General features: G+C 41.7%; 1 protein-coding gene across 3 annotated transcripts; it reads left to right on the top strand.

The window, feature by feature from the left end:
• The first annotated feature begins 683 nt into the window (after positions 1-683).
• gatad2ab (GATA zinc finger domain containing 2Ab) lies at positions 684-25,803 on the top strand. 3 transcript variants are annotated; one of them, XM_079574680.1, is made up of 11 exons: positions 684-818; positions 15,573-15,899; positions 19,885-20,008; positions 20,346-20,477; positions 20,569-20,637; positions 20,711-20,827; positions 20,917-21,102; positions 21,210-21,444; positions 21,513-21,886; positions 22,602-22,821; positions 23,528-25,803. In XM_079574680.1, exons 2-11 carry the CDS (start codon positions 15,586-15,588, stop codon positions 23,659-23,661), a joined length of 1,905 nt encoding a protein of 634 aa, XP_079430806.1. In that variant the 5' UTR covers positions 684-818; positions 15,573-15,585; the 3' UTR covers positions 23,662-25,803. The 3 variants fall into 3 exon arrangements, with proteins under 3 accessions (XP_079430806.1, XP_079430808.1, XP_079430807.1); XM_079574682.1 differs by having other exon boundaries at positions 22,602-22,713; XM_079574681.1 differs by lacking the exon at positions 20,569-20,637.
• The last annotated feature ends 1,473 nt before the right edge of the window (positions 25,804-27,276 follow it).

Genomic DNA, 27,276 nt, shown 5'->3' on the forward strand with positions numbered 1-27,276 from the left:
CTGACATTAAAGCTGGGGTACATGACATTTTGTTGTTGTAGAGTACATTTCTTTTGCCACCACAGAGTATGTTGTAAACACAGCAAACCACACACCTTGTTGCATTGTCTTCCCTTAAAGCCATGAAAGATAAAAGTAGAATATAAATTAGTTTCATTTATTTAGGAAGGGTCCCGCCTGCTTCACTTTGCCACCAAGTTGTACATGGGCCTGCAACGTGCAAACGGGCATATCATTAAATTGTTTTGACAATTTAGATACATAGGAGGGATTGTGAGAGCTAGAAACAAGTTAGGGCCAAAACAAAAAATTGCACTGTTTTAACAGGAAAAATCAGGTACTCCAGCTTTAACTGTTAGAATTCCCACTACACCATCAATAGGCCAGAACAAAAAAAAGAAGTGCTGTCCCACGTTCAGAATTTGACATTGTAATGTGAAATAATAGGTTATTCACATTACAAGAGTATTATAAGAAAGTTAGGAAAATAAATGAAAACTAAGTTGAACCAAAGTCTAAGATGCCTAATATAAATTTTATCAGACACATCTCAAGTTCTTTCCAGTGAAGTTTTTGTGTAAAACACGAATGCCCCGAGCTTGTTCCGTCCCAGCAGTTCCAACTTTGCATTTCCGAGGTGAGTATGAACGCAGCATGACGCCGCCTGTGGTGGCTCATTACATTATCTGGCAGCCGGAGTGGCAGTGGACAGAGGAGGAGAGAGGGGATCCCCGGGATTTTTACACCGAATCCAACGAGATACTAACATCATACAGCTGAATACTGCGGGGCACTCGACAGAGCCCCTCCTAGACACCGTAAGTTTATATTGACCCATCAGAGCTACTAATCCGTGACTTTGTCAACCAGTTACATTGAGATGATGATGAGAAGTTTCTATATCGCTGTTAGCTCAGTAAAGCTAACTAGCATAGCTTGATCTCTGCTAACGTGAGAGGTAACAGTTTGTGTGTGTGCCCCAGCTTCACACATACACCTACCGAGTAGCACTGCCAAGAACAATCCGCCTTTAAGTCCAATTTCTACTAACTTCTCCAACAGCACACATCAATGTGGGGCTTTGGTCCATATTTATTGACAATATGCAATTGAAATGTTTGAATTAAGCTAAAAAGTGAGTGAACAAAATGATTTTGTTTATATTCAATTCACGCCTGATTATTTGTGAATACATTTCACGACCGTCTGTCTGGGCAAGCTGATGTCCAGGGAGTAGCATTAGCATGCTAACTTAGCCTGATACTAGCCTATTAACACTAGCGGCTCGCCGAGATGGGGTCGATTTCATTGTTTGTCATGTATCGCTATTTGGATGTTAACACACTTTCTTGATGCATCTAATCGATCACTTTCTACCTACCCTGCATGCGGGTTTCACTTCTCTGTAACTTTTACTCTTGTTCTCTTTAAATTATTAGCCGTAGATAGTTAGCCGCTGGTTCGTAGCCCGGACAGATGGACAGGTTGTTGTTGGCAAGCCAAGTTACGTTAGCATAAGATAGCATGTTGTTTATGATCATTTACTCTGATTTGGTAGCTTTGATTACTCGATTTTCTGAAGATTACAAGTGTAGTTGAGTTACAACATTGTCACACTTAATCAAACAACACTCACAACCACAACACCACAGATGGGCACAATTATCATAGCTTTATGAGCCATTGATCCCAACTTTGTCAGACTAGCTCAACCGTGAAAAGCCTTTTTATGGAGGCGTAATGGTGGACGGTGCCTCCGCCGGGTTCGTGTCTTTCACGACAGACTCGAGAGCCATCGTCACCCTCGTTATAAGACACGTTACCAACTCTGCCTTTGTTTTGTTCCTTCAAGTTTTATGTATCAAATTCACGACTATTTATTTGAACCCAGTTGTAGTCATTCAATAGTTTTCAATCATTTAATGTTTGTTATACCAACTGATGTAACGTTGTCTTGATGTATTTTAAGTTTTTACTTTTGCATTGACTATATCTGATCTCGTTTAAAAGGTTGCTTGATGTGGTGTTTGAATTTATCTGCCTATGACGTGTGCACCTAAAACTCTCTTAACTCCACTCAGGAAGAAGTCCTTTTTGAAGGCAGGCAGGCAGTTGGCAGCCTTAGCTTGTGAATGGGGACATAAGAAGGGTCATGTATTTGCCTGTGGAGGGGTGTCTCTGGGGGAAAAATCTTCTACGGATGAGACTAGTATGTCTCTGAGCCCAGATCCAGACCTCCAGAGGCTCTAATCCGGATCCCAAAGCCTTTCCATTCTCTCAATATACTTAACATATAAGGCAGAAATAAACAATTTGATTTTAAATAAACAAATTATTCATAAATAGATTATTCATAAACAAATAAAAATGTTTGTGGACCCTGGGCAGATTTAGTTGGGGTCCCTGCTTTAGATCTACATTAATTTATCAGAGTAAAGTTTTTATTTCCACAGAAAAGAAAAAATACATTTCCACCACCTGCCAGCACTGTGATCTCATAGCACTGTTTTCTTGTCAAGGTTTTTGATGATAACTGCTGGCAGTATCAACTATTATCTTGTTAATAAGCATTGATAATCATCATAGTTGTAATGTTGACGCCATGTAATGCTTCTTAAAACCAGTTTTGCAAGAATCCATCAAAGTCAAAAACAACAAAACACCCCAGGAAAAAAACAATCCAGTATTTTTTAACAATCTTTGATGATTTGTTCTAATTATAGTGCTCTCTTTTTAATTGGCTTTATAATGACTAATCAGATTAATCTGGACTTGTTGACTAAAAACATTTTAACAAATTTTAAATTCATAATTTTTATCTGGTCCACACAGACTCTGAAGTATAAGACGGTTATAAACCAACTGTCTTATACAGCAGAACTATAACGTATTTACTGATTTTTGATGAGAAATGCTTTATCAAAAGGTCTTCAGTTGACCTCAATCAATTTACTAATGCACATAAAGACACAATTATAATTAATAATTTGACTTGGTGACCTATTAATAATCTCTGGATTGTCGACTCCTAAAGTAATAAATGGCCGTCCTTCTTTTATTAACGTCACTTGCTTTGTACCATGTGATTATTGTTGATTTATTGTTTGCCATAGACAACCAGCAATGGTTGGTTGCATTATCGTCCACAGGGTCCCACCTTATGGCTGGAGGCGAAGGGAGGAATTTTGTAATGATTGGTTGACGGAGCTGCATCTTGTTTGCCCTGTTGGACTTCATATTGACTCAGCCACTGTATATTTGAGAAGCTTTTCTTTGAGGTGTTAAAACCCCATCCAGTACTACTGTTGTGTGAGATATTAATTATAAGGCCGTCGTGGGTAGACACATTGTATTTTTGCTTATTTATACAATGTTTTTTGCCACTTTACGAAATCCATTTGTGGACCCCTGATTTTAGTTCGACTTGTTATTGCATAATCCATAGATTTGTAAAGTTGTTATCAGGAGGTTGTGTGTAACAATTGTTTTCACTGTTTGGCCAGTGCTGACAAGGCAACTCTCAAGCTCTCAGAGCAGCCAACAGCCTGGACTGGGACTTGGACACGAAGCATCAAGGCATGCGCCCAAGAGGGGACATAGTGTTCTGCCTGTGTCCCAACCATGACTTTAATTCTGCTGTGAGGTTCTGTTTTTATCACAGCCTCTGTGATGTGTCTAGGGTGAGGCACCAATAAGAAGTTTCTTTAAATTCACATATTGGTAAGCTATTTTGTTCATTTGTTTTACGTTCAATTATAAAAGCGGTATTTCACTGCTCATAAGACTTTTAAAAGTAAAAAAAAAAAAAGATCAATGGCCTGGAATCACTTGTGCAGTTACATATTTAATTTAGGGGTTAAAGTTCTCCATTGTTACGATAAAGTACAAATGAATGTTGTAGTCGTCTACTATTGGCACAGCACATTTCGGCCCACACAGCTTCAGTGAAGCTGCTAGGCCTGCACTCTGAAGCGTTGAATCCAACAGGCAGCCAAACTGAGCTTGCGGCAGCTATGGCCGCTTACGTGCACCAACTCCAAAAAGTCCCCTTGCGTCACATGCTGTGGACTGTGCTGTGATTGATTGATTCCTCAGCCGACCTTTCTCTACCTGTGGTACTGGGCCTCCTCTTATATGGTGGTACGCAGAGGAGTTGCAGCTATATTTTTACTACTATAATTATCTTTTATGTCCGCGTTTTGTCGAGGTGCCGAATGGTTTGAGCATCCACATATGACCAAGGAAGACCATTGCGCTCACACACGAGACGAGAGAGTTGGAGCGTCAGAGAGGACACTGTCTGAAAACATTTCCTACCTTTGTTTGCTCCGATTTCTTCATGATTAGAGAGTAGCTTGTTTTTATCAGCGCTAATGGCTATAGCCTGCTGCTGCTGCGACCGCTTCCCCTCAGTGCCTCTGTCACATATGCAGCCTCACTTGTGCTGTATTTTGTTTTTGCAATCACCAGTTATATCCTTCTGTTATGGTAAATTGTAATGTGTTCATAAATTTAAAAGAGTGCAGAACACTTAATCTGAATGTGACAAAATACAAAATTACGCCAAACAAAGGAAAAGGAGATGCTGCATCTCAAGAGGTTTTCCATTAGTACAATTTACAACTGTACAACTAACCCTCCTTCAAACTATTTTTGATTAATATATTGTATCCTTGTTTTAATTAATAAATAATTTGGTAGGATCAGGAAATCATAATCAGGGATTGTGTATACTGCTCCAAATTTGTTAGATATTAATGGTGATGATTTGTCTTTTCCTGAATTGATTCATCTCAACCCTAGTTAAATATAGGGATGTGAAGATAGATTAACCATAAGAATTTTAGAAGCGAAGATTTACCGCTGAAATGTCTCATCGGTAGTTGAGCAAGGCAGAAGGACGGGCTTCCCAAGAGATGCATTCACCCAAAGAAATGATTGAAGTCAGTAGTGTGAGACCATACACTAAAAGATGACCCGGGTGGTGTTGTTGCTAATGGGCATTGTACATGCAAAGCCTGTCCTCGGAAAGTTGCAGCAAAAGGCGCCGAACGTTGAATACGTTGAATATTACAAGACAAGTTGCATAATTCCCTATAAAGTTGTCCAAATGTTCAGAAATAGCCACCAAGACTGTGTGTGAATCTATTCTTAAGCCAAAGCAAATGTGCTCTTCTCTGCGTCATTGTAATAAACAGAAAGAAAACAAGAGTGGAACTGCGCTGCACACACGCGGAAATCAGCTGTTCAAGCCAGTCCTTTTGTGCACATATAAACACACAGTACACATTAATTTGTCAGATGTTCATTCATCAACATCAACATCTGACAAATAATTAAGGCAGCATAAGTTTTGATAACATTAAACCTGGCCTAGAGTCGATGTAACGTAGTAAAGTTTACTGTGTTGTATTAGTCATTGTTGTTTTTTTAATGCAAAAGAGTCTTTAAGCCTTTTTATTTTTTAGAAACACAATCTTTACAAGTTCAAGTATTAAAAAAGAAAGAAAGAATGAATTTAGAAACAAAAAATCCCAGTTGCATTAGGTCAATAATTGGGATTTATTGTAAAAATCACAATATTTTCTCAAAAATTGTGACGTCCCAAGTGAAATATCACGCTGTTTAGTTTTTCCTGAATACCACTTCATGGCATGGGTGGGTAGGAGCTCTACCCTACATTTAGGTTTTTTTGTGTGATATGTGACGCTGTATTGAACCTATTGGGCCAGTACTACAAAACTACAAGAACTTCATGTCCTGGTTGGCTTAGAGATTGAGACGATGAGCATGATTCGGTTTATGGAGTTTATGAAAGTATGTTTCATAGATGCGGTCACGTGTGAACTGTACGTGACAACAGTCCATGACCTGAAGAGATATTGGACACCATGTGTTTAGTTTAGTTTTCAGGGTATGCTGATGACATCATACTGGGTGTATCAACAGGTGTAAAAGACTTTGAGCTAGAGCAATCACCATTTGTGTTTGAGTTTATTGTAAACCATTGTTTGTTTTTGTTACAACAATAATCACATGGCACAATGCAACATTTTATATGGCTAAAAATATTAATGGTTGTGATAATTTCCAGCAAAATGTTGACATTGAATTAGATCTTCCAGTAATGATGACGGTATGATCTGACCTATGTGTCAATTTCATACGAAATGCTGCTACTGTGGCCTTCAAGAGGTCGAGAAACTGGCAGAGCCTTCAACATCAGGAAGAAAGAACATAGCACACAATGTGAAATGGCACTGAGAGCAACAAGTACTACCGATGGATCAGAGAAGCCATCGGGATTCGGAAGTGCGGTCCAAAGACTGTGAACTGGGGCGAGGGGGCGTACCAACTTTCTCACACCTGGGACACATTTCTGAAGCCTGCTGCTACTATAAGCAGGAAGACGAAGGCAAAAACTGTTTAGACCAGCTGACCAAGTGACACCTCTGAGGAAGGCCGCAGTAGCAGCCGAAGCAGCTCCTTGAACATATTGTCATGTTGACATACATTTTTGTCAATATCGTCCACTGATCCCTGTGGTGTTTTTGGGAGCATTTTTTTTGTAGTTGGTCCTTCACATTCTTGTTTTCACTATCATCAGGTGTTCGTAAAGCTACTAACAGCTAATGCAAAGGAGCGGGTATAATGCCAAATGACTTCCTCTTCCAGGAAAAGCTGTAGTCACGGTCACATGATCAAAGATCTACATTTTTTTCATTGTACTTGTAACACCTTCACTGGCCTCATAACCACAGACTCTTAATAAACCTAACCAGTCATTTGTCAGACCCCTGTCACTTTTTATGATTTCTTTTTTTTTACTTTTTTTTTTTTAAACAAGACATGTTCCCAGTGTAATTAAAATGTCTGTGTGACATGAGCGACAGAATGATATGATTGCTTTAGGGATTAGAGCATGTTGATATTTACACTTCACTGTTGTTCATAGTTGATTAGGAGACTCCACGTGTGCAGTCTGGACTCTGGATACTGAGGGCTCTCAAGTGCTGTTTAGTTGAAGGGTTTTGTTAGTTCCCCAACAATGTCTTGAGATGTTTGGTCTCTTTTGAGCTTTTCAGTGAGATGCACTTCAGCTTACCATGAAAAGAACATTTTGTGAAATAAGATAAAGATAAGATAAGATGAAATATGTTGGAATATGTGGAATTAAATGACTGGAATAGTTTGAAAATGGGTGACCTTTGTGGTTGAAATGTAAAGATAAATGTTCATAACCCCTTTGCTTCTTTCTAAAATGCATTTACTGTGTTTGCTGCTGGCCTGAGTTAACCCCTGCCTCGCTGATGAGGGTCCATGAGAGTGAACATTAGACTTAAGTCTCAAATCTAATGCTGTGACCCAGTTTGTTTTCAGAGCACAGATGATGCTGTAGTCTGTCCGTAGTAACTATACTGTACTTCTTTAAGCTCTTTTTTTTTCCCCCGGCGTGTCTGCTCTGGTCACTTCCTGCTACCATCTATTTCTGAGAAATGAAATCCGATAGCCTGCTGCGTGTGTCCTGGCCCTACTCTTTATGGGTATGGGCTTCTGGTTTTACGGGATTATGCAGTAAATGTTTGGAAGCAATTTAGGAAACGTTTTAGATTATCCTTGAATTTTAAAAGTGATTTAGCTGGTTCTTTTTGTTGCTGCTCGTAAACTTCTGTGGCTTTAAAATGGACGCTAGTTTGAGACAATACAAGTGACACATATCAAGCTATTTTGTCATTACTGAAATGACGCAAAAACCTCATGGGCGAAGATGTGTCCGTTTAAGTAAGTTGCATTTTTGACCTTTTGATCTGCAACCCCAAGCAGTTCAGCAATTACCATCTATATTCAATAATGGTCTCTTGTGCGAGAGCTAAGCCAAGTCTGCACTTCCTGGACTTGGTGCTGTTGTCGTTGTCACGTTGCTGAGGGAGAATCCAGGTGGAGACATGCGCACACAAACACATTCTCTGTGGCTACGTCTCTCACGCACACACACACATCCACACACACACACACACACACACAGCAGCAGCGCTCTGGCAGATTCAGGGTTAAAGGCTTCCATTTTGTTAGGTAACACCCTAATGGTCTGATCTGTCAGTGGCGTTAAAATGGCAGGGGCTTAACCCTTGGTGTACGGGACACAACCAGTAGGGGCAGACCCACACACACACACCCTGGGCCGTCCGAGTGTACAGCAGAGGAACTGAGGAGCGAGGCGGGAGGGGGGCGAGTGAGAGTAGGAAGAGCAGTGAGCGAATGAGGCACAGAAGACAAGGAAGAGTATTTTAACTTGGGTACAGTTAGATTACGCCTCAGCTAACCACATGCGCACCCTCCCCCAACCATGGCACCACCTCAGCTGGGTCCCTGCCCCCACTCCTTGCGCAGATTAGTAAAGGTACTCCGGTCTGGTCTTTTATTTCACCCTAAATCCCACAGGAATTCTTTGATAGCCTGAAATCTTTTCTTTGTTGGCCAATATGTAACCAAAGACCCACTACATTTATATTGTTTTAAGATGATTAAAGTCAACCGTGTCACAAAGGTCAGGGGCAGTTAGTCGTCCTTTGATGGTAATCTATACTTATTTTGCTTTTATTGAGTAGTGCAATCGTTCTTTCCTCTCTCATTGAGCCCCGAGGATGCAGTAGAAAAGCCTAGATGAAAAAAAAAAAGGCTGATAATGTGCTGGCCTCTCTGTGTCCGGTCTCACTGGGGCAGATATTGCCACGACGAAGATGAGACTCGAGCACGCTACACGAGGGGACGCGCCTCCGCCATTGATCTGCTCCCTGCGAAAGACTGGACACAACGGGAGGAGACTGCGAATAAAGGAAGCAGAGTCACATCAGGTCACTAGATTGTAGTTTTCTGCACCAGTACCAAAGGAAGCTGTGTTTTATTCTGTAATTATGCATGTAAACCAAAGGGCACATGGTTTAACTTTTCATTTAAATTATTCTGTAATTTGTGGAATCAACTAAATTATTCTGTACGTTGACTTTTCTTGGGGGATTGGTTGAATCAGTCGAGGGTAGGCTTGGGCTGACCAATAGAAGACCTTCAAATTATCACGTTGTCATGGGGGCATCACAATGTATAACTTTTTTTATCCTCATTGCCAACGGATCTCTACTCTTAGAGCTGGGACATACGGCAGAAAAATGAAATACACATTATTTTTCAGTTTGGCTGGGGGTGCGACTTATACGCACCTGCGACTTATATGTCAAAGTATATCATTTCACATGTTTGTTATTTTCACACTGACAGCCGGCACAGGGCGCTCTAGGCTTGTGTACCAATATCTGCTACTCCTGTACCACCTGAAGATTTAAAAAACGTTTATCGAGCTGCAGAAAGAAAGTTTGGAGCGAGCGAAGGGAAGCGGAGGTTACTCTCACTGCAATGAAAAAAAAAACAAAGTTAATCGCGGGCTGAAAGCTAGATGGCCACAGCTAGAGGAACGAGTTTGCAAATGCGAGCTTGAACAACGTGATGCCGGGAGAGGCTTGTCAACGGTGTAGTTACGCCTCCATGCCCAGGTAGTTGCCAAGGCTGGTGTGACTTATACTCCGGAGCGACTTATAGTCCGGAAAATACGGTAATATGGCTTTTATTAATGTCATTCATGAGAGAGACGTTTCAAATATTGGCACTGTTTCCACTCCAGCGCCATTCATCACAGAAGAGTTTCAATGTTATTCCTCCGACGTCCCAACAAGGTCTGCTGCCACATGAGAATGCAGTCCTGTCAAATTGAGATTGACCGTAGTTTTAATGACTATTTGATGGTTGATGGTCTCGAGCCGGGGTTCCCAAAGTGGGGTCCTGCCGCACCATATGGCAGAGCATAGTTCTGTCCTCCGTGTCGTGGGTTCTCCAACAATTATCTGAATGTCTCACTCTGCTCTTTGGTGCCTTTCACCCTGTCAAATAATTAATTGCACAGTCCTGCCTACTTGGGCTGGGCAATATGACCAAAAAAACTTCAAACACTCATTAATGTGGCAATTTTTTTTTTATTTGAGTTTATTTTTCATAGTAAAAAACGTATAAATTCTTTATTATGGTTCGTGAACGTAGACACCATCAACCTTGTAAATACAGCTTTACCACAAACATCCATTTTACTCCAAACCATGAGCTCTTGGTTCCTAAGAATTGGCTGTTAGAGGTGGCAATAGTTAAGAGATTTATATAAAACTAGTTTTTATCTACTGTATGAGGGTTAACAGTCTTTCATTCTTTTAAAGTGTTGTCAAGTTTGCTTTTCTACTTTATTGATTTTACATTTAGACTTTCAAGGACAGGAGCTCATCCGTGTAATATTGGATTATTTCAAATGGCCAACACAGACCCCTCTGTTATTCGCCGACTGACTTCCTCTTCCCCAGTGCTTTTCTGAGCTCTCCTGTGGCCCGCGGCCTTATTATTCAGAGGCAAACAAGAGGGACATGTACAACTCCTCCTCCAGAGTCTCTTGAGAGACGCCGCCGTACATCACTAACCACTGACGGTCTCCCATTTTCTTACTTTGTATCGTTCCCAAAGCAGTTGTTGAGCATGTTTGTCAAATGTTTCGTCGCACCAATCAAGATGTACCGGTAATTCATATGAAAGCTGTTCCACTGAACGGCTTTATAACGTGTACTGTGTGTTTGATAAATGTCTGATCGATTTCTACAAAGTAAAGATTACATACATGAAGTTGCTTGTTTTCCTCTTCAAAATAATCTACTATTCACAACCTCTGATTATAATCCCCTTTTCCCAGGTGCTACTGATACTATTTCAAAGTTTCTCAATGTGGTACATGGGCTGCTTCTACTCTTGTGCAGTGCTTGTTTTTATTGGTGTAAATCAGCTTCATTCCCTTTTTAACGTCTTCACTGTTGATCCTCGTTTAAAACTTGGGTCATTGTGTTGTCCTTTTTAGATGTGCTTTAGCCCTGGTTTAGGACTGGTTTACTCCCAGGGTCTCCATGGGGACTTCTGTATTTATGTCTAAGATGATAAGCATGTTTTTGTATGTGTTTTCACATCACAAAGTGTGCAGGAACCCTGACTCATTTTAGACCTTGTACTGGCCGGGCGTGAAGCCTTTCAAAGCTTTTTATATCATTTGTGCAGTCCTATTGCAGTGTAGCTTCTACATTACAAATTAACTGGGAACATATACCATTTTATACAATTTTTACGAAATGAAGTGTAAAATGAGAATGGTCCTGGAAGCCCAAGACCCGGTGTGTCTAGAGTAAATCAAAGGTCGGTAACGCGACGAGGCGGGCAGAGTGAAATGGATAGTACCAGAGTGGACTTGCGTCCTGGCGCTTGGGACAGTAAAAGCCGAGGCAGAGCAGCTTCTTGAAGTGAACTGCGTATGGAGTGTTGAGGTTCACTGCTGCACTCCGCAGTGCTCTGTGCTTCCTGAGGGACCCGCTGATGGACAAGTCCGACTTGTTTGTGAGATGGTCACGTCAGTTTCAGTTGGATTTACAGACGGACTGATAGAGCTTCATGAGCTCTGTTCATTTAAGGGATGAAACACTTACGTGTCATGAACGCCTCTGTTCAGTGAAGCACATTGTATATGATGCATGAGTCCTTTATCATTATCTACACTTATAAATGTTGTTGCTTTTCTTGGTCTTCTGGTTTCTGCTTTGCCAAAGCAAATACTTTAAGATCTTTGTGTTCTCATGATGACAGAAAGTACAACCTAGGCGTTTAATTGGTGTGAACTATTGAAGTGTAGGTGTGGTCGACTTCAGTGTATTTTCTTAACGTTTCTTGTACACGTTTCACGTTATAGATCATGATCACCCAAATGTTGCTGCCGAATGTTTCCGTCTGGTCTGCTGTTTTGCAACACGTATGATCTTGTAGTGAATGAGAAAAGATGAGTTTCTACTTCCTGCGTTGCCATTCCAGTTCAAAACAGCGCAGCACTGGAGTCGCACAATAATGAAGTCTATTTTGATTGATCAGGTCAAACTCTGCTGACCTTCACAGTTCACATCATACAAACAGGAAAGTGATCCTGAACAACAACGTCTGGATTTTACTTTATATACTTTTTTCCCCCCTTTTTTTTACAAGTTCCAACTTTCGTCACATCTTGGATATGTAGTCTCCCTTGGTGTTCACCTGATAATGTCTAACAACACGCTTTTATAGAGATTTGATACTTATTGATGATACAGTAGATTACCATTAAGTAAAACAGTAAAATGCAAAAATTACAAGTTAAACAAAAAATACAATAGCATTAATTTGCACTGGATTTTTATTTAAAAATCAGCTTCATGACCGTGAGTGAAAGTTTGTTGTTTTACTTTTCACCCACGGCCACAAGATGGTCGAAGAGCTGCACATCCTTTGTTTCCCATGATCTTCTCCGACTCCTTTCTTTTTCAGTCAGGGTTTTCAGCCAAAATCCTCAAAGAAATTAAAATGCTGTCCATTGCATGTTACTGAACACATATGGGTCTCATGCATGTAAACATGCCACGCTGGATTGTAGCCATGGGCTAATTTGCACCTGTGAGAGTGCCACACTCTCAAACACACTCTCATTCATCCTGGCCTATTGTACATGTTTTTAGTGGTAGGAGAAGAGCGCCAACTGCTGCAGCACCGTGCCGCTCACCTCTGCTTTCACTTTTGTTTAGATTGACCTGATAAATGTCAGTTGTTTCTCACAACAGAAGACCATAGATCAAATGTTCTCGTCCTCTTGTGATTGAGTTACTCCTCGACGCATATTTTCTCATCAGAAATTGAAGTGCCTCTAGACTCTCTGCGCTGGTTACATGTATAGTCTGACTGTGCAAGGTTTTTCATTGAAGACTTTTATCCCACACACTTGTATTTCCTGGGTACCCTCTTCTCGAGCTCCGCAGTCAGTGGTGAAGTCGGGCAGACAGAAAAGGCATCCAGTTTGCTGTTCACTTGTCTGCAGTGACCATACAGTGGACTGGACAGTAAATGGTTCAAGACTGACTTGAAGTTTTTTACTGTAAAACTTCACATTAAATGCCTCACACAGCATTACTGTGTGAGGCACAGTAAATGCTTCTACGTCTTTAATTTGGCCTTTGATGCAAATTGAAATCAGAAATGGTTGATCAACCCATGGACATAGCCTGTAGTAATCTGTGTGTACTGCACTGCGTAAAATCCTAAAAGTAAAGAATATCAAAACAAGTCTTTACTTGGCTTTAAGAGCACATGAGAAGGGAACATGTGCAGTGGACTCCTCCACACGCTGTCATATCGAGATAGATGTCCTTTGTGTGCTGGGCTGTTACAGTGGGGCACATCTGCCCTTGTGGACGCCGCGTGGTGCTTTTTCAGCACTGGCCGCTCAGCAGCAGCACACGCAAGCTATCCTCACTTTAATTCTTCTGTAAAAACGTTATTTTTGCGCTTTTGATACTCAAGATGAATACTGTCAGTACAGTACTATGAAAGGATGTTAAATCCATATGTATTAACATAATCAATACACAAGGCAACCGCCATAATGATAACATTTGGAAAATACTTCTTACTTCTGCAAAAGATAACTATTGCTTCTCCTGCTTCTGCTGTTATCTCTGCTACTTGTTACCACCACACTGATTACCCCCAAATCCCTTTGCACGTGACCTATAGACAGATAAGTTGCAGCACTATCGGCCGTCATAAAAGTTGGTCATGTGTCCGCCCACTCGCATGTTTGGGAATGTCCGCTGTCCACTGAACTCGTCGCTCCTCCCATTTCTCCGCTGGTTGTGGGACGTGTCTGTGGCTCTCCCTTCTGCCACTCTGCCTCTCCAGGGGTTAAACCTGCGCGTCTCGCTCAATCACAAACCAGTTCAAACCGGTTCGCTGGAAGGTGGTGGTGTTTTTTTTGTTTTTTTTTGGCCTCTTATGGAATCTTGGGATAGGACCGCTAGGAGGCCGCTATGATGTCACGCAGCTGAACTACGAAGACCATGATGCATCCTGCTGATTCAGAGGAAAGCAAGATGGTGCAATCTGTGCTTTCATCTCCATAGTTGTAGAATCATGTCCGTCTTTATATTCGTGGTAGGCCTTCAATTTAAGATTAAAATAGCTTGCTTTTAACAGTAATAATTCAATACACAATTTAATTATATCGCAGATATAGATTTGTTGTTAGTTATCTATTGGAAGCACACATTTTCTGCAGCGTAATAGGTTTGTCCAGTAGGATACAGTGGGTCCATCCTCTGCTTTTACTGTACATTAGAATGTGGGTCAGCATCTGGGGCACGGGCAGTGGGGCAAGAGACTTTTCAACACATCAGGGCCCCCCTGCCCCCCTCACACAGTATCTTCATTGGTTTGACATGCGACTACCCATGTTAGTGTGATCTGGTCAGCGTCCTTAATGACAAACTCCACACTTCTATATAGTGAGAAAACCGTATTACTGTTTTTTTACCACTGTCCCAGTTTGTGTACGACTGCAGCATTACAGCTACTGCCATACCATTGATGTCAGTGAAACACATTGAAGTGCAGAAATGACTAGTTAAATTGAGCTTGAGCAGCACAACCAAGAAATGTATGTTACCTTTTTTGTCTTTTATCTCATCAATCGTATGGATCTTATGTATTTTCTGACGTTGCTGAACTGAACTAAAGTGCAGGTCCGAGTCACTGGATCAGGTTCCTTAAATGTAACATGACACTCCTTTGTGACAACTGTGTGTGAACCTATCATTTTGGGCCACGACAGTCTGCAACTGTTGTTGACTTTTGTCTCGTCACATGTGACGTGGTAACTGTATTCATCATGTTAGAAAACATCATGTTACAAAATAACCATTTACACTCTCTCTAAATCTCTAAGTTTGTTCTTTGGATGTTTGTTCATTTGCAAATCCACCGCTGGAAACGGTTCCTTAATCAAGGTTTAGATCTGCTGGTGCCGTTTTTGTTTTATATTTTAATCCATTTTTAAAGGTAGAAATTGATTTCCCCAAACATTTAGCCAAATCTCTTTCAGGGTAGGCCTGATCCCAGAGGGATCCTACTGTACAGAATGTTGTATTTTTAGTAGTTTTGTATTTTAATAGTTCAATGTCTTTATTTTGTTTTATTACAAAGCATTTTACATGATGTAAAAGTTTCTACAAGAATGTGGTTTGATTCTTCCTGTTAGACCTCAGAACGAGCCCCACACTTTGGGTTGCCAGATCCAATGGCTAAACCCAGTTTTCAGTAATTATAAAACAAATTCTCTGAGTTAAGATAATAATATAATAATAATTAAGATAATAAAAATGATATGCCCAAGACCTCCCAGGGCTCCACTGTATTCTGGCAGTTCTGGGGAATTGAAATGACGTACGGCTGTGAGATTATGTTGGTAAAACTTGTTGGTGTCCTCTTCAGTATGCTTGGGGCAACTCAGGCGATGTAGTGATTGTATTTGCATTTTTAAACCAGTAAGGCGGTGTAGTACATGCCCGACCTTTAACATTTGCAGCCTGTAGTTTCTTGCTGCTGTCTTTTATTCTAAACATATCTTAACTTTGCTTTTCTGTCTTCAGAGTGAGAGCAGCCATGTCGGAGGAGGCGGTGCGTCAGACCCGCAGCCAGAAGCGGGCTCTGGAGAGGGACCATGCGGCTCTCACTGGGTCCCCAGGGGACATAGACACGGACACGGACACAGACACTAAACGGGTCAAACTGGAGAGGAGCGACTCGACAGAAAGTCAGCCGGAGCTGGTGGGTGCCGAAGGTGACCCGGTCAAACTCAAGAGTGAGCAGGCAGCCAAAGTGGCAGTCAGCATCCTGAAGACTGCAGAGGTGAAGGCCACCATCAAAGTGGAGGTGCAGACGGGAGACGAACCTGTGGACATGAGCACGTCCAAGAGGTGAGACCATATAGGATGTTTTGTTATTTTTATGTTAAGTTTGTCACTTTTTCATCTGTAATTGGCTTTTTACAGCACACAATAATAGGTACTGGCATTTGAATGTTGTGTTGTCCTCTGCATTTCAACCATCCTTCTACCAATGCCTCGAGGCACCTTGTCAGGAGCAGTAGCACTGGGGGATCCTCCTCCAGATCGTGACTTTGGTTCTTGGTCAGGATTACCTAGCTGGGGGAGTAACTTTGTTTATCATGTGGTAATGTTGTTTATCACCACGTGATAATGACAGCACAAGGCACAGGTGCCGCTAGACCTTTTTTTTGCCGTTCATAGGGTCCTAAAATGTTGGCCATCAAAGATAATTACCGGACATCAAATATTGTTATGAATATTAATTCCAATCATCAACAGCAATGCACCTACATTTAATTATTGATAGGGCGCTACACAAGTGCTTCAACAGTGAGTGGGTCTAAAAACACTCTGCCATTTCATTCTAATAAAAGAACTCCGATGTGAGAAAGACACAATAACAAATCCAAACATAAAGTTGTGCACATGCAGACGATTGAGAGCTGTTGGTGTCGCACGGATCCTTTTGGACGTACTCCACTCATCTGCACTATAACTAGGACAGGCGGCAAACTTTATGGCTGTTTTTCTCTGTGTGCGGTGTTTGGTGCACTCCAGAGCATTGGCTGGAGGATGCCCTCATGCGCCTGTAACATGGCTTCACCTGCAAAATAAATGCAACTAATTCTTACTGCTGAAATGTGGTGGAGGGACGATGCGAAGCGCTGGCTATATTACTCAGAAGTCAACCTAGAGGCACTCACCACAGACCCAGCTCTGCCACACTCCAGTGCAATGAAGGCACCTTTAACTGCTTTGTAAAATTGCCTGTATAGGCGTAGTTCAAAACTTTTTTTTTTATATATATATTTACACCTTTTCTTTTTTTTTTTCCAGAATTTTTCATGTTGTCCTTTTTGGCCAGTGGAAATTATATTTACCGGTCATTTGCTTTTCAAACCGGCCAAAATCCGGCTACAGCCAGCTAACGGAAACTCTGCCACAAGGTAATGATGGCTTGAGTGGGTCATATTTGGACAGCATTACTTCATAATGGAAGCTCTTGAGTAGGGCTGGGTACTGTGACATTATATTTAGATAACGGTACTTTAACGATACTTGGTACATGATACTGATACCTGAACAATACTTTTTTCGATACATAGAGCTTATGCGTGTGATGTCATAACATAGCAAAAGAAAATTGTCTTTTGCTATGTAATTCTTTTGTTGTTCTTATTTCACATTCTGACTCATGTCATTTGATTTGTCCATTCATTTGATTAGGTTCCATTTCTATGTTCATTTTATCTGTTTTATTTTATCTACGTTTATCATGTTTATTTATTCCATACAAAAACTCTTTTACATTTCTATCATTTAGTTTAACTGAAACAACCAAAATAACTTCCTCGAATGCTGTCCCTCGACCCAACAGGCATCAAAACTTGATCTCTAGATATATATATTTTTTTATTTTTCTGTACCTTCTACTTTCGATACTTCTATTTTTCCGATACCAGTAGTACCTAAACTTTGTTTTTTCAATACCATACTGGTATTGTTTACAGGTACCCAGCCCTACTCTTGAGCTTGATCTGTAGGCCTACTCTGCCTGTATTTGCATCTTGAATGTTGGGTTCAACTGCAACCATAAAAGGCCAGTCCTTTACATGAATGCAATGTGCAAGATCTAAGATGATGTCTGGGGGCTGTTGACAGGACTAGAGTATAATCCTTGTTTTCTCTCTCTACATGCAGCTTTTCAAACGTACAACTTTTAAACTGTGACTTTCTGAACTTTACTGAGGTCCTCGCCACGTCAGATGTTTGTTGTGAAGCTATGTGAATGTGATTAATAGACTGCTCTCGCGTTTATGGAGTTGCTAGTGGTCTAGAGACATACAGGAAGTTGCGGTGGTTGTTGCTGCCTGCCCCCGTTCTGAAAAGTTTGAGGCTCCTGAGGCTCCATTTTCTCCCACGGCAGCACCTGAACTCTGCCTCACACTTCACACAAAATGAAGGCTATGTGTCACAAACTGGTTCCAACTGGCCGTTGCCATGGTTTCCACCGTGGAAGGAGCAGTTGGAGAAAGGAGGGGCCAGGACGACCGGTGGGTGTGTCACATGACCACGCACAAAAATGTCTGATGTCATCTCATGCATTTGGTATAACAAGATTTGAGTTCGATCAGAGGAGATAGTCGATGGATGATGTGTCACTGAGAGCTCACCTTTGACCCCTGTTTCACCATTACTTTGTGCCTGGATACTTTCAGATGCATATAAACACACTCTGAAGTTTATAAATGCAGCCTACTCGTCCCAAGTCAGCTTGAAGTCAGCTGTGTTTACCTAGAGCCACACTCCGTCTCAGTGAATAGCCGTAATCCCCTCTGTCGGAGTTTGCATATCATCTCCTGCTTTGTATAGGTGTTGATATCAGACCACACCTTCAGGCCAGTAAACTTTAGCGACAATATGTTTGAGAAGAGCCGACAATAAGAAACGCCATATTCTGTAACACTCATCGGGGTCAGTGCGAAGCGGAGGCATGCAGTAACACTGGGCCTTACATAACCAGTACTCTGTGTTTTGTTGCTTGTATAATGCTTTACAATTAACTAGCAGCAACTACAATGATATGCCAGACATGAGTACATCCAGTGACACTATGTTCGGAATATGACGTTTCTCTAACCGCGTCATGTGTTTCATGATGACTTGTTCCCTCAAGTTTCAGTTTCCTGCTGTTATAATTCTGTCCATGTTGCAATGCTAGAGCATCTATATTAAGCGTTGCAATGCTAGAGTTTTTTATTATCTATATTATTATATTAGGAAGCACATCTTGGTCATTATTTCAGCATTGCTAGTCTTGGGAGTTCAGTTGTAGTTTTTCTCTGGAGAAGTTGACCTCACTGACCCTAGTCTTTTTTGCGTTGGTGGCAGCACTTTAAAGACGAGAGGGAGACATGGTGTGCACATGTGTGAGTGTGAAAGTTGGTTGATGAGTTGGAGTATAAAGATGAACGCGTCGTGTGGTTGGGGGAGGGGTGTGTGAAGTAGTGACTGAGTGTACACAATAGGTTGGCTCCTGGCCATGTATTCCCCTCCCCCACTGTCACCCTCTCCATGTCTCGGGCGGACCTCCGCTCGTGACTCTGCTGCCGGAGGGAGGGCAGTGTGAGGCCCAGGCTGTGGCCAGCACTAGGCCATAGGCCCTGCCACAGAGGTAGAGAGGGGGAGGGAGGGAGGGCCTGCCTGTGATAAACTCAGCCTAAGCTTATAGCCCTGAAGCCTCTCGCTGCACAGCGTCTGAACAATTATATAACTGCTGCATGTGTCCTCCAGCTCATACATACCGTCTTAAAGCAGTGTTTACCTCGTTCGCCAGGTTTTACTGTAGAAACTCCAAAGAACCAGGATCCCATTGTGATGCATGTATTCTCCTGTGGCCCAAAGTGCAGTGAAACTCGGCAGCCCCCACCTTTTAATCTCCTCCCCTTTCTTTATTGATGCATATGAAGACGCCAGTCGCCTTTGTTCTTGATAATGTCTGGGGAAGGACATTGCACATGTTGTCACTGATGTCCTGTGGTCAGCCAGTGTTTTCATGTGTTAAATGTGAGCTGTGTTCAGCCATGATCATGTACTAACGTTAGGGGCCGAGTCTGTCCTTTACCTTTCGTCTGCGATGCGGACATGTTACAATCTTCCCTGCCGCCATTACTCCATTATTGATCTCTTGGTTGTTCTTGTGTGTCCCAGAGCACATTTGCACAGTACAATTGATAACGGTAATAACATAGTGCCATCTACTGGGTATAAAACAAATTGCACCTAAGGCTTCGTGTATAGTAATAGCCTTGTAACTCTGATATTGAGCGGAAATATGCATTTGTTCCTACAGCGACATTAAAAAGGAGAAACGACCTCCATCTCCAGACGATGTGATTGTGCTGTCTGACAATGAGCCGTCCAGTCCCCTCATGAACGGCCACTGCTTCACAAAGACCGACACAGATAAACTGATGGTGAGTACTCACTGATAATGCAATCAATCAAATTGAATAGTGACCTGAACATGTCAGTCTTAATCATCAGCAGGTTTATCTGCCAATCTTGTGGTATTGGGATAAAAAACTAAACCATTTTTAGTGTTCAATGGTGTTGGAGCTTTATTTTTTCTATTGTATAAGCCGAGACTTAGGAACCATAATCTTAAAAGTTGTATGTGTTAAATTGTTCTGCTTCTTTGTCCAATATGCCTCAAATTTTCTTTCAGTTTGCAGCGTGCATCACTACACTAACAGAAAAGTGTTTGAACAGATAGGCAGGCGTTTTTGTGAACTAACATGTTTGTCTTTGCAGAAGAGTTCTCCCGAGGAAAGAGAGCGAATTATCAAACAGTTGAAGGAGGAACTCCGGCTTCAAGAGGCGAAGCTGGTTCTGCTGAAGAAACTGCGGCAGAGCCAGATCCAGAAGGAGAGCACGGTGCAGAAGGTATTGAACTCGGCTCTGACTGACGTTGCCCTTTTTACTTCACCACACTATACATATTCAGACACTAAACGCATGACATTTTACACTGCAGACTGGCTCTGTGGCCACTCCTCCACCTCTAGTGCGAGGTAGCATTACATCAAGTAAAGGATCTATACAGGTATGTGTGCTCTTACTTTAGCCGTTACTGAAATTCTCTGTATATTTTTGCAATCCTTTTTTTGATCTCAAAGGTGACGGGTCGTAGCTCGGGCACAGTGATCCCTCCTCCTTTGGTGCGTGGTGGGCAGCATGTCCCGTCCAAAACCAACTCTCAAATAGTGATGCCACCTCTGGTCAGGGGAGCCCAAGTGAGTTGTGGCTATAAAAACATGCATAGTGTGAAAGCACCATGACCATTGGTCTAGTTTGTGCTAATGCGGTTTTGTTGTTCCTTCAGCCCATCACGGTGAGTGCTCAGCAGATGGCCAGTCTTCGGCAGCAGCAGCAGCAGCATGGTGGCTCGGGGCCCCCTCCTCTGTTGTTGGCTCCCAGGGCCTCGGTGCCTAATGTCCAGATACAGGGCCAGAGGATCATTCAGCAGGGACTCATCCGTGTTGCCAATGTCCCCAACAGCAATGTCATGGTCAGTATCCTCCGCTTGACACGGCACAGTGGATCACAGTGTAAAGCTTATGTCGTGCTGTGACCATTGTTGACTTCATGTAAATGTAAAACTCTTGTCATTCCCAGGGTTCTACACCAGGCCTAAAGGGCTCATCCAGCTTGAACGACTCGCCTGCAAGTCGACAGGCAGCAGCTAAACTCGCGCTTCGTAAACAATTGGAAAAGACGCTGCTGGAGATCCCTCCACCCAAACCTCCCGCTCCTGAGTTTAATTTCTTGCCGTCTGCGGCCAATAATGAGTTCATCTATTTGTTAGGGCTGGAAGAAGTGGTGCAGAAATTACTAGATTTGCATGGACGAGGTGGGTACATTAGACTGAAGTTATTGTCGAGCAGCAGAGAGATGTCTTAAATGGTTTTGTTTTTACAGGAAATCTGGGCTCAGCTCTTGCACTGGCCAACTGCCTCCCCAAAGAGCCATACGTGTGTGCCCAGTGCAAGACGGACTTCACTTCCCGCTGGAGGAAGGAGAAGAGCGGCACCATCCTGTGTGACCAGTGCATGTCGTCCAATCAGAAGAAGGCTCTGAAGGCCGAGCACACCACTCGACTGAAGGCAGCGTTTGTCAAGGCCCTGCAGCAGGAGCAGGAGATCGAACAGCGCATCTTACAACAGGCCGCCTCATCCTCCATCTCCAAAACCAGCTCATCCTCATCGCTCTCCAAAAGTGACGTGTTGGTGTCGCAGTACAAGCAGGTCCAAGCTGCAATGCGTTCTGTGTCTGCCCACCACTCCATTAAACAGGTAAGCATGGACAGCTGTTATGTACAATAACAATCAAGGGGGACATATCATGCAAATGTGATTCTTTTATAGCATTTACCACTTCAGAATATCGCAATACGGTATTGCAATGACATCGTGCATATTAATGGAAATGCTTTTGTCCACTTCTTTTACGGTCAATAGTGGACAAGAAGTCTGTTTGTGTTTTAATTTCTCCCTACTGTTGGAACAGGGTGGTCCAAAGAACATAATTATAAATGCTTAAAAGAGCAGCTCTTACTTATCCAGTGTCTTTTCCACACACTCATTTATTAAAATGTGACATGTCAATGAGGTACCAAAAGCAGGTGAAAAGCTACAATTATGCATGATATGTTTACTATCTTGTGTTAGAAAGTGCTTCTGTGTAATTAGGGCTGTCACAATAATTACTATATCAACTTATTGTTCAATAAATAACAGATATACAATATTGTCTTTTTATTTATTAGCATTCCCCCCCTATTTTTCTTTGTATAACCGAGGCATTATGTTTCATGTTTATTGTAGCTTGTGTGGTATTTTAGGATGTGATGATGCACTTTTAAAACAAAGGTTTACTGTCATTTTTTGACAGTTGACAGTATCTCGTATCGTTAGAGTCAATAATATTGCGATACTTTCCTGCCTCAGTATATCAAATTTGTTATCATGACAGGCCTAAGTGTAATTATTATTCTCTTCACCTGCGCAGAGTCAGAAGTCTCACAGCCTGCAGTCTGTGGTCGGCTCTCGCGCCATGGCCCACTACACCACCTCACAGCTCCAGAGCGCGGTGACGGCCGCGGCACTGGGCAGCAGGGCAGGTAAGCATGCGGCTGCAGGACGCCCGCTGCAGCATGGGGGAAAGGTCAGCGCCAGCAGCAGTAACCAGGGCAACGTGGCTGGCTGGAGGAAGAGTACTGGCTCCACAGGTAGATAACAGTCAGGAGGACGCCCTAAATGTTCACCATTTCGTCCGGAGGGGGTCTGGTCCAAGTACTACTGCCAGCGTAGTTATAAAACTGTGTACAAATAACGTAAATTCTAAATCTAATCACAAAGAACATTTCTTGAAGAATCCATGGCAAACTCCTCATTCAAGGCCCCCACTTTGACGAAATGCTGAGAATTTAGTGAGTCCTGATAAGTCAAGACAAGCTCAGAGGGACCTTAGCGCTCTTGCTCCTCCTTGGGCTCTTCCATCCCACTGTAAGGCCCTGTCACTTCTGCTTCTCCCATTCCTGCAGCTTCTGTGCTCTTGTAGTTTTTACCGTTTCCGTTCTCCTGTGGCCTGTACTCCTGTTCCTCCCTTTGTTGAATCAGAGAATTTCTCATTGGCTCTCATTCTCTTCCTTTTTCCATACACCGATCAGCTGTAACATTATGACTCACCTGTGACCTGGCTCATAACTCTCCTGCATGGACTTGTACGATTCGACACTAGGCCAAAAAATGCAACTACAAGTGTGATTGAACCTTGTGGTGAAACTGTTTTACCACTCATTATCAGGTGTTAAGAGGATTGGCTAATTTGCAATAATGTCATACCTGATCAGTGTATTTATTTTTTGCAACATCTCAACAGTTTCATTCACTACTTCAATCCTCTGTGCTCATCGCCTGTTTGTCTCTCAACAGGAGTGACTATGGCCTATGTGAATCCAAGTTTATCGGCCCACAAAGCCTCGTCTGCTGTGGATCGTCAGCGCGAGTACCTGCTGGACATGATCCCCTCTCGGTCCATCTCGCAGGCCGCCAACACATGGAAATAATGCAATCCTCTGCCCCACCCCCTCTGCTCCCAAAACCACACCCCTACTCATGTCAATAACAACCAATGTCTTCACTTGTGCAGTGGGTTCAGTCCTGGGACGTGGACAAGGCACATTACTGCTCCTCAAGATGCTTCTTATCCTTGCTTCCCTTCTATGTTCCTCACCCCAGTTTACGGGATATGAGGAACATTTCAATAATGCGTATGGGGTTGTGCTGTAAAAAATTGGACTAACATTGTCTGCAGCTTTTCCTCCTTTTTTTTTTTTGGTGTTGAGTGGTTGGAACAATCCTTGGCCACCTCGAGGGGAGAGCGCAGCTTGTATCCTGATGCCCACTGCCTCTGGATTAGGCAGGGAAAAAGAGAGCAAATCATTATTCACAATAAGAAAGAATGCCTTACATCCAACTGCTGAGGTTCAGTCCGACTGAACTAACTGAATACCGAAGACCTCAGCAGCAGGGGATTATGGCTAAACTTTGAGGACCATCCACAATAATAAACTGCTTCAGCTTTGCAAAAATGAATCCAGTGAAAGTGAGTGTAAAAATCATCGTGCACACAGACTGCTGCGTCTCTGCGAGCCTCAGTGCCCAGAGGAAAGAGACATGTTGGATTATTTTGTATGGCTGAATGTTAGAATTTTGTTTCTTCTGTAAGTCAACTGTGTTTAGAATATTGTGCTCCCTGATACTTTGGAAGAGGATACTTGTCGAAGCCTGAATTTCCAGGCTAAATGTTACAATGTTGAGGTGGTTTTACATCTGCTGGGTTCCAAGTAGTGGCCTACTTTTAAATACTTTGGTTTTTTTTCTAAGATGAAGAGAAATAATAAAATTGTGGTTTCACTGATTAATGTAAAAAAAAAAAAAGATGAATACATTTTGGAGGACTATTCTTAGTGGATATTGTTAAAACCTTCCAAAGAACTAGTGGAGCCCAAATGGAGTCCCTTCTGCTAGAAGGTTTCTGTTTTATTTTGAACCCCTTCGTGATGGAAACGTGAGTTCATGCTGAACTGAGGGGGGCATGTGGAATGTCATGTTTTGACATTTGTTTTGCTTTTAGTCAATAGGTTGTGGTGCATTATTTTTTTCTTTAGGCAAATGTCTTTGGGTTTATTTATAGGGTCATGTTAGTAAAGATTTCTGCCCTGAGTTTGAAAGGATCTCCATTTAAGATATTCATTTGTATTCAGTGGTTCCTACACCCACAACTGGTCCAAGACGAGCTGGACAGCTTTCAGAATGTAGTTATGCAAAGCCCCCATAGCAACAATGACGTGAACTTCTTAGTCTTTAACATTAAGGTGTGTATAATTTCCATATTTTTTGTCAGGTTCTTGAATTGAGCTAACTATGCCTTTCACACGAGCTATAGTGCATTTTATCAGGTTGCAGCAGCACAGGATAAGCTAGTGAGTACATTGTGTCCTACTTAACAAACAGGGAAATCCATTGCTCATAAAGTTTTCTTGTTGAACAACAACACAATATTCATTATTGTAAGTCACTGGGGCGGCAAAGCTTTAACAAACAAGTTTATTTGAAGTGTGTATTTTGAAATTTGGATTGTACAAGCAATATACAGTTTTAATAATGCAAAATCGATAAGTTTGTCGTGCCCAGTGTGTGGAGACTCACTTTCTTTTCATGCTTCACCATCTCTTCATTGAACCAGTTTAAACTTCATTGTTATTATTCCGTAACAGGTTTTATTAATTTTTAGAGCATACACAGTACAAAAAGGCAGTGTTCTTTGTGGATAAAGCTAATCATGTTAAGTGTAAAAGTCATTAAAATAATAGAAATAACAGTCAGGAATAGAGGGATAAAACTCTTACTTTAAATGTCTGTGAACATCGTTGGATATTATTCCGGGTTGACTGTACATTCCAGTGGTGCAGAAGGTAAAGAAGATGCAAACTCATTTCATTTTCACTTCAAGTTCTTGTTGAATCTCTCCATTATGTGTCGCCCTGTAATGTCCTGACTACTACCTGCTGCTGCTGCTGTTGTTTGGCAACAATATCACCATTCCGATTATTTGGGTCAGTCCCAGATGAAAAAACAACAATGTATTACAAATTTGTTTGTTTTTGGATTTTCTGGTCTATTAAATAATAATAAAAGTAATTTTAACCCCATATTTTTGTCTATTGCATGATACAAAACACATTAAACTAGAAATGTAAATCTGGAAGTGTGGACAGTCTAACCTGCAAATGTACAGGTGCTCGTCATATAATTAGAATATCATTAAAAAGTGCATTTTTTATTTCATTTAAAATGTGAAACTATTATAGAGATTCATTACATGCAGGGTGAGATATGTCAAGCCTTTGTTATAATCTTGCATCCCATTTTCAGAATAAAATTTTCTGAGATTTTTAATTTGGGTTTTTTTACAAACTGAGCCATAATAATCAAAATGATAACATCTCACTATGCATGTAATGAGTCCATCATATATTAGTTTCACAGTTTAACTTGAATAGCAGAAGTAAATGTACTTTTTCACGATATTCTAATTATATGACGAGCACCTGTATTGTGGTTGAGGCACGGTGAATGTCACCTTTGGACCCAAGGATCATCGTAAGTCTAAAGCCTGGATGGGATTGGCCCCATTGTAATCAAGTTAACAATTTCTGTCTTACCCAGATATTGCGGCCCAAAACCACATGAAGAACTTGAAATTGGCTACAGAATTTTTAATGTATTATGAAAATTTGAATGCGGATGCCACATTTGTTGTACAAATCTGAATGGATCATAAGATGAATTAAAACCCCAGCTTGTTCTAGAAAACCAGGTCTATTAATCTGTAAAGACACTGAAGATGTAAAAATATGTGGCTAAATTGGACATCTCCAAACATCCTATTGTGATGATGATGATGATGATTATTCTTATCTAGTAATGTTTATAGTGTATGCATATCACTTTATGATTAAGCAGTGAGGCCTAGTCTGATTATGATTTTTATGATTTTTAATCCATCATGAATAGTATATGTATATTACTGCTGCCACTCCCGGCCTCTAGATGGCGTTGATACTTCACGATCAGTGCACTGCTGTTTCACTGCTTCACACATGGTAAAGGCTACCTGATGCTAGGAATCCCCTCACTCAAGTCACTTTATCTGTATTTTTACGTTTATGTGCAACAACCTTCATTTGCCAACTTTCAATTTTCTTTCGACGGACAGACCTTTACAGAATCAACCCGGCTGTTTATTATTACCATGAAAATGACCTATTTACCTTCTACATCATCATTGCCTGCCAGGGATTTGCAGGTTTTTATCTTTAATCATAATTTATACACGATTCACTTTGCATGTTTTCACATATGCTTTGCTTTTTCCAACCTGTGTGTTCATTTTGTGTTGTTGCTGCTGCTTTATCTGACACAGATCTGTTGCCTGTATCTTGATGCATCAAACTGGATTGAGGAGTGAGGACCACTGATGTTCTCCACACAGCAGCCTCATTTTCAGCAGTGCAGCCCACAGGTGATTGCCTATTTTCCTGTCAAGGCAGTGTGCAGGTTTTATATTCTCCCAATCAATGTGCAATAGTTGCTTAACAGGCTGATTTAGTTGTTTA

This window comes from Gobius niger, assembly GCF_951799975.1.
Source record: "Gobius niger genome assembly, chromosome: 17".
NCBI classification, from domain to species: Eukaryota; Metazoa; Chordata; class Actinopteri; order Gobiiformes; family Gobiidae; genus Gobius; species Gobius niger.

Excerpts from the sequence above, each read along its gene's own strand:
- gatad2ab (XM_079574680.1), top strand. The coding sequence starts at position 15,586 with ATGTCGGAGGAGGCGGTGCGTCAGACCCGCAGCCAGAAGCGGGCTCTG. Across the intron at positions 20,638-20,710 it reads CAAGTAAAGGATCTATACAG|GTGACGGGTCGTAGCTCGGG; the intron begins GTATGTGTGCTC and ends TTGATCTCAAAG. Across the intron at positions 20,828-20,916 it reads CTCTGGTCAGGGGAGCCCAA|CCCATCACGGTGAGTGCTCA; the intron begins GTGAGTTGTGGC and ends TTGTTCCTTCAG.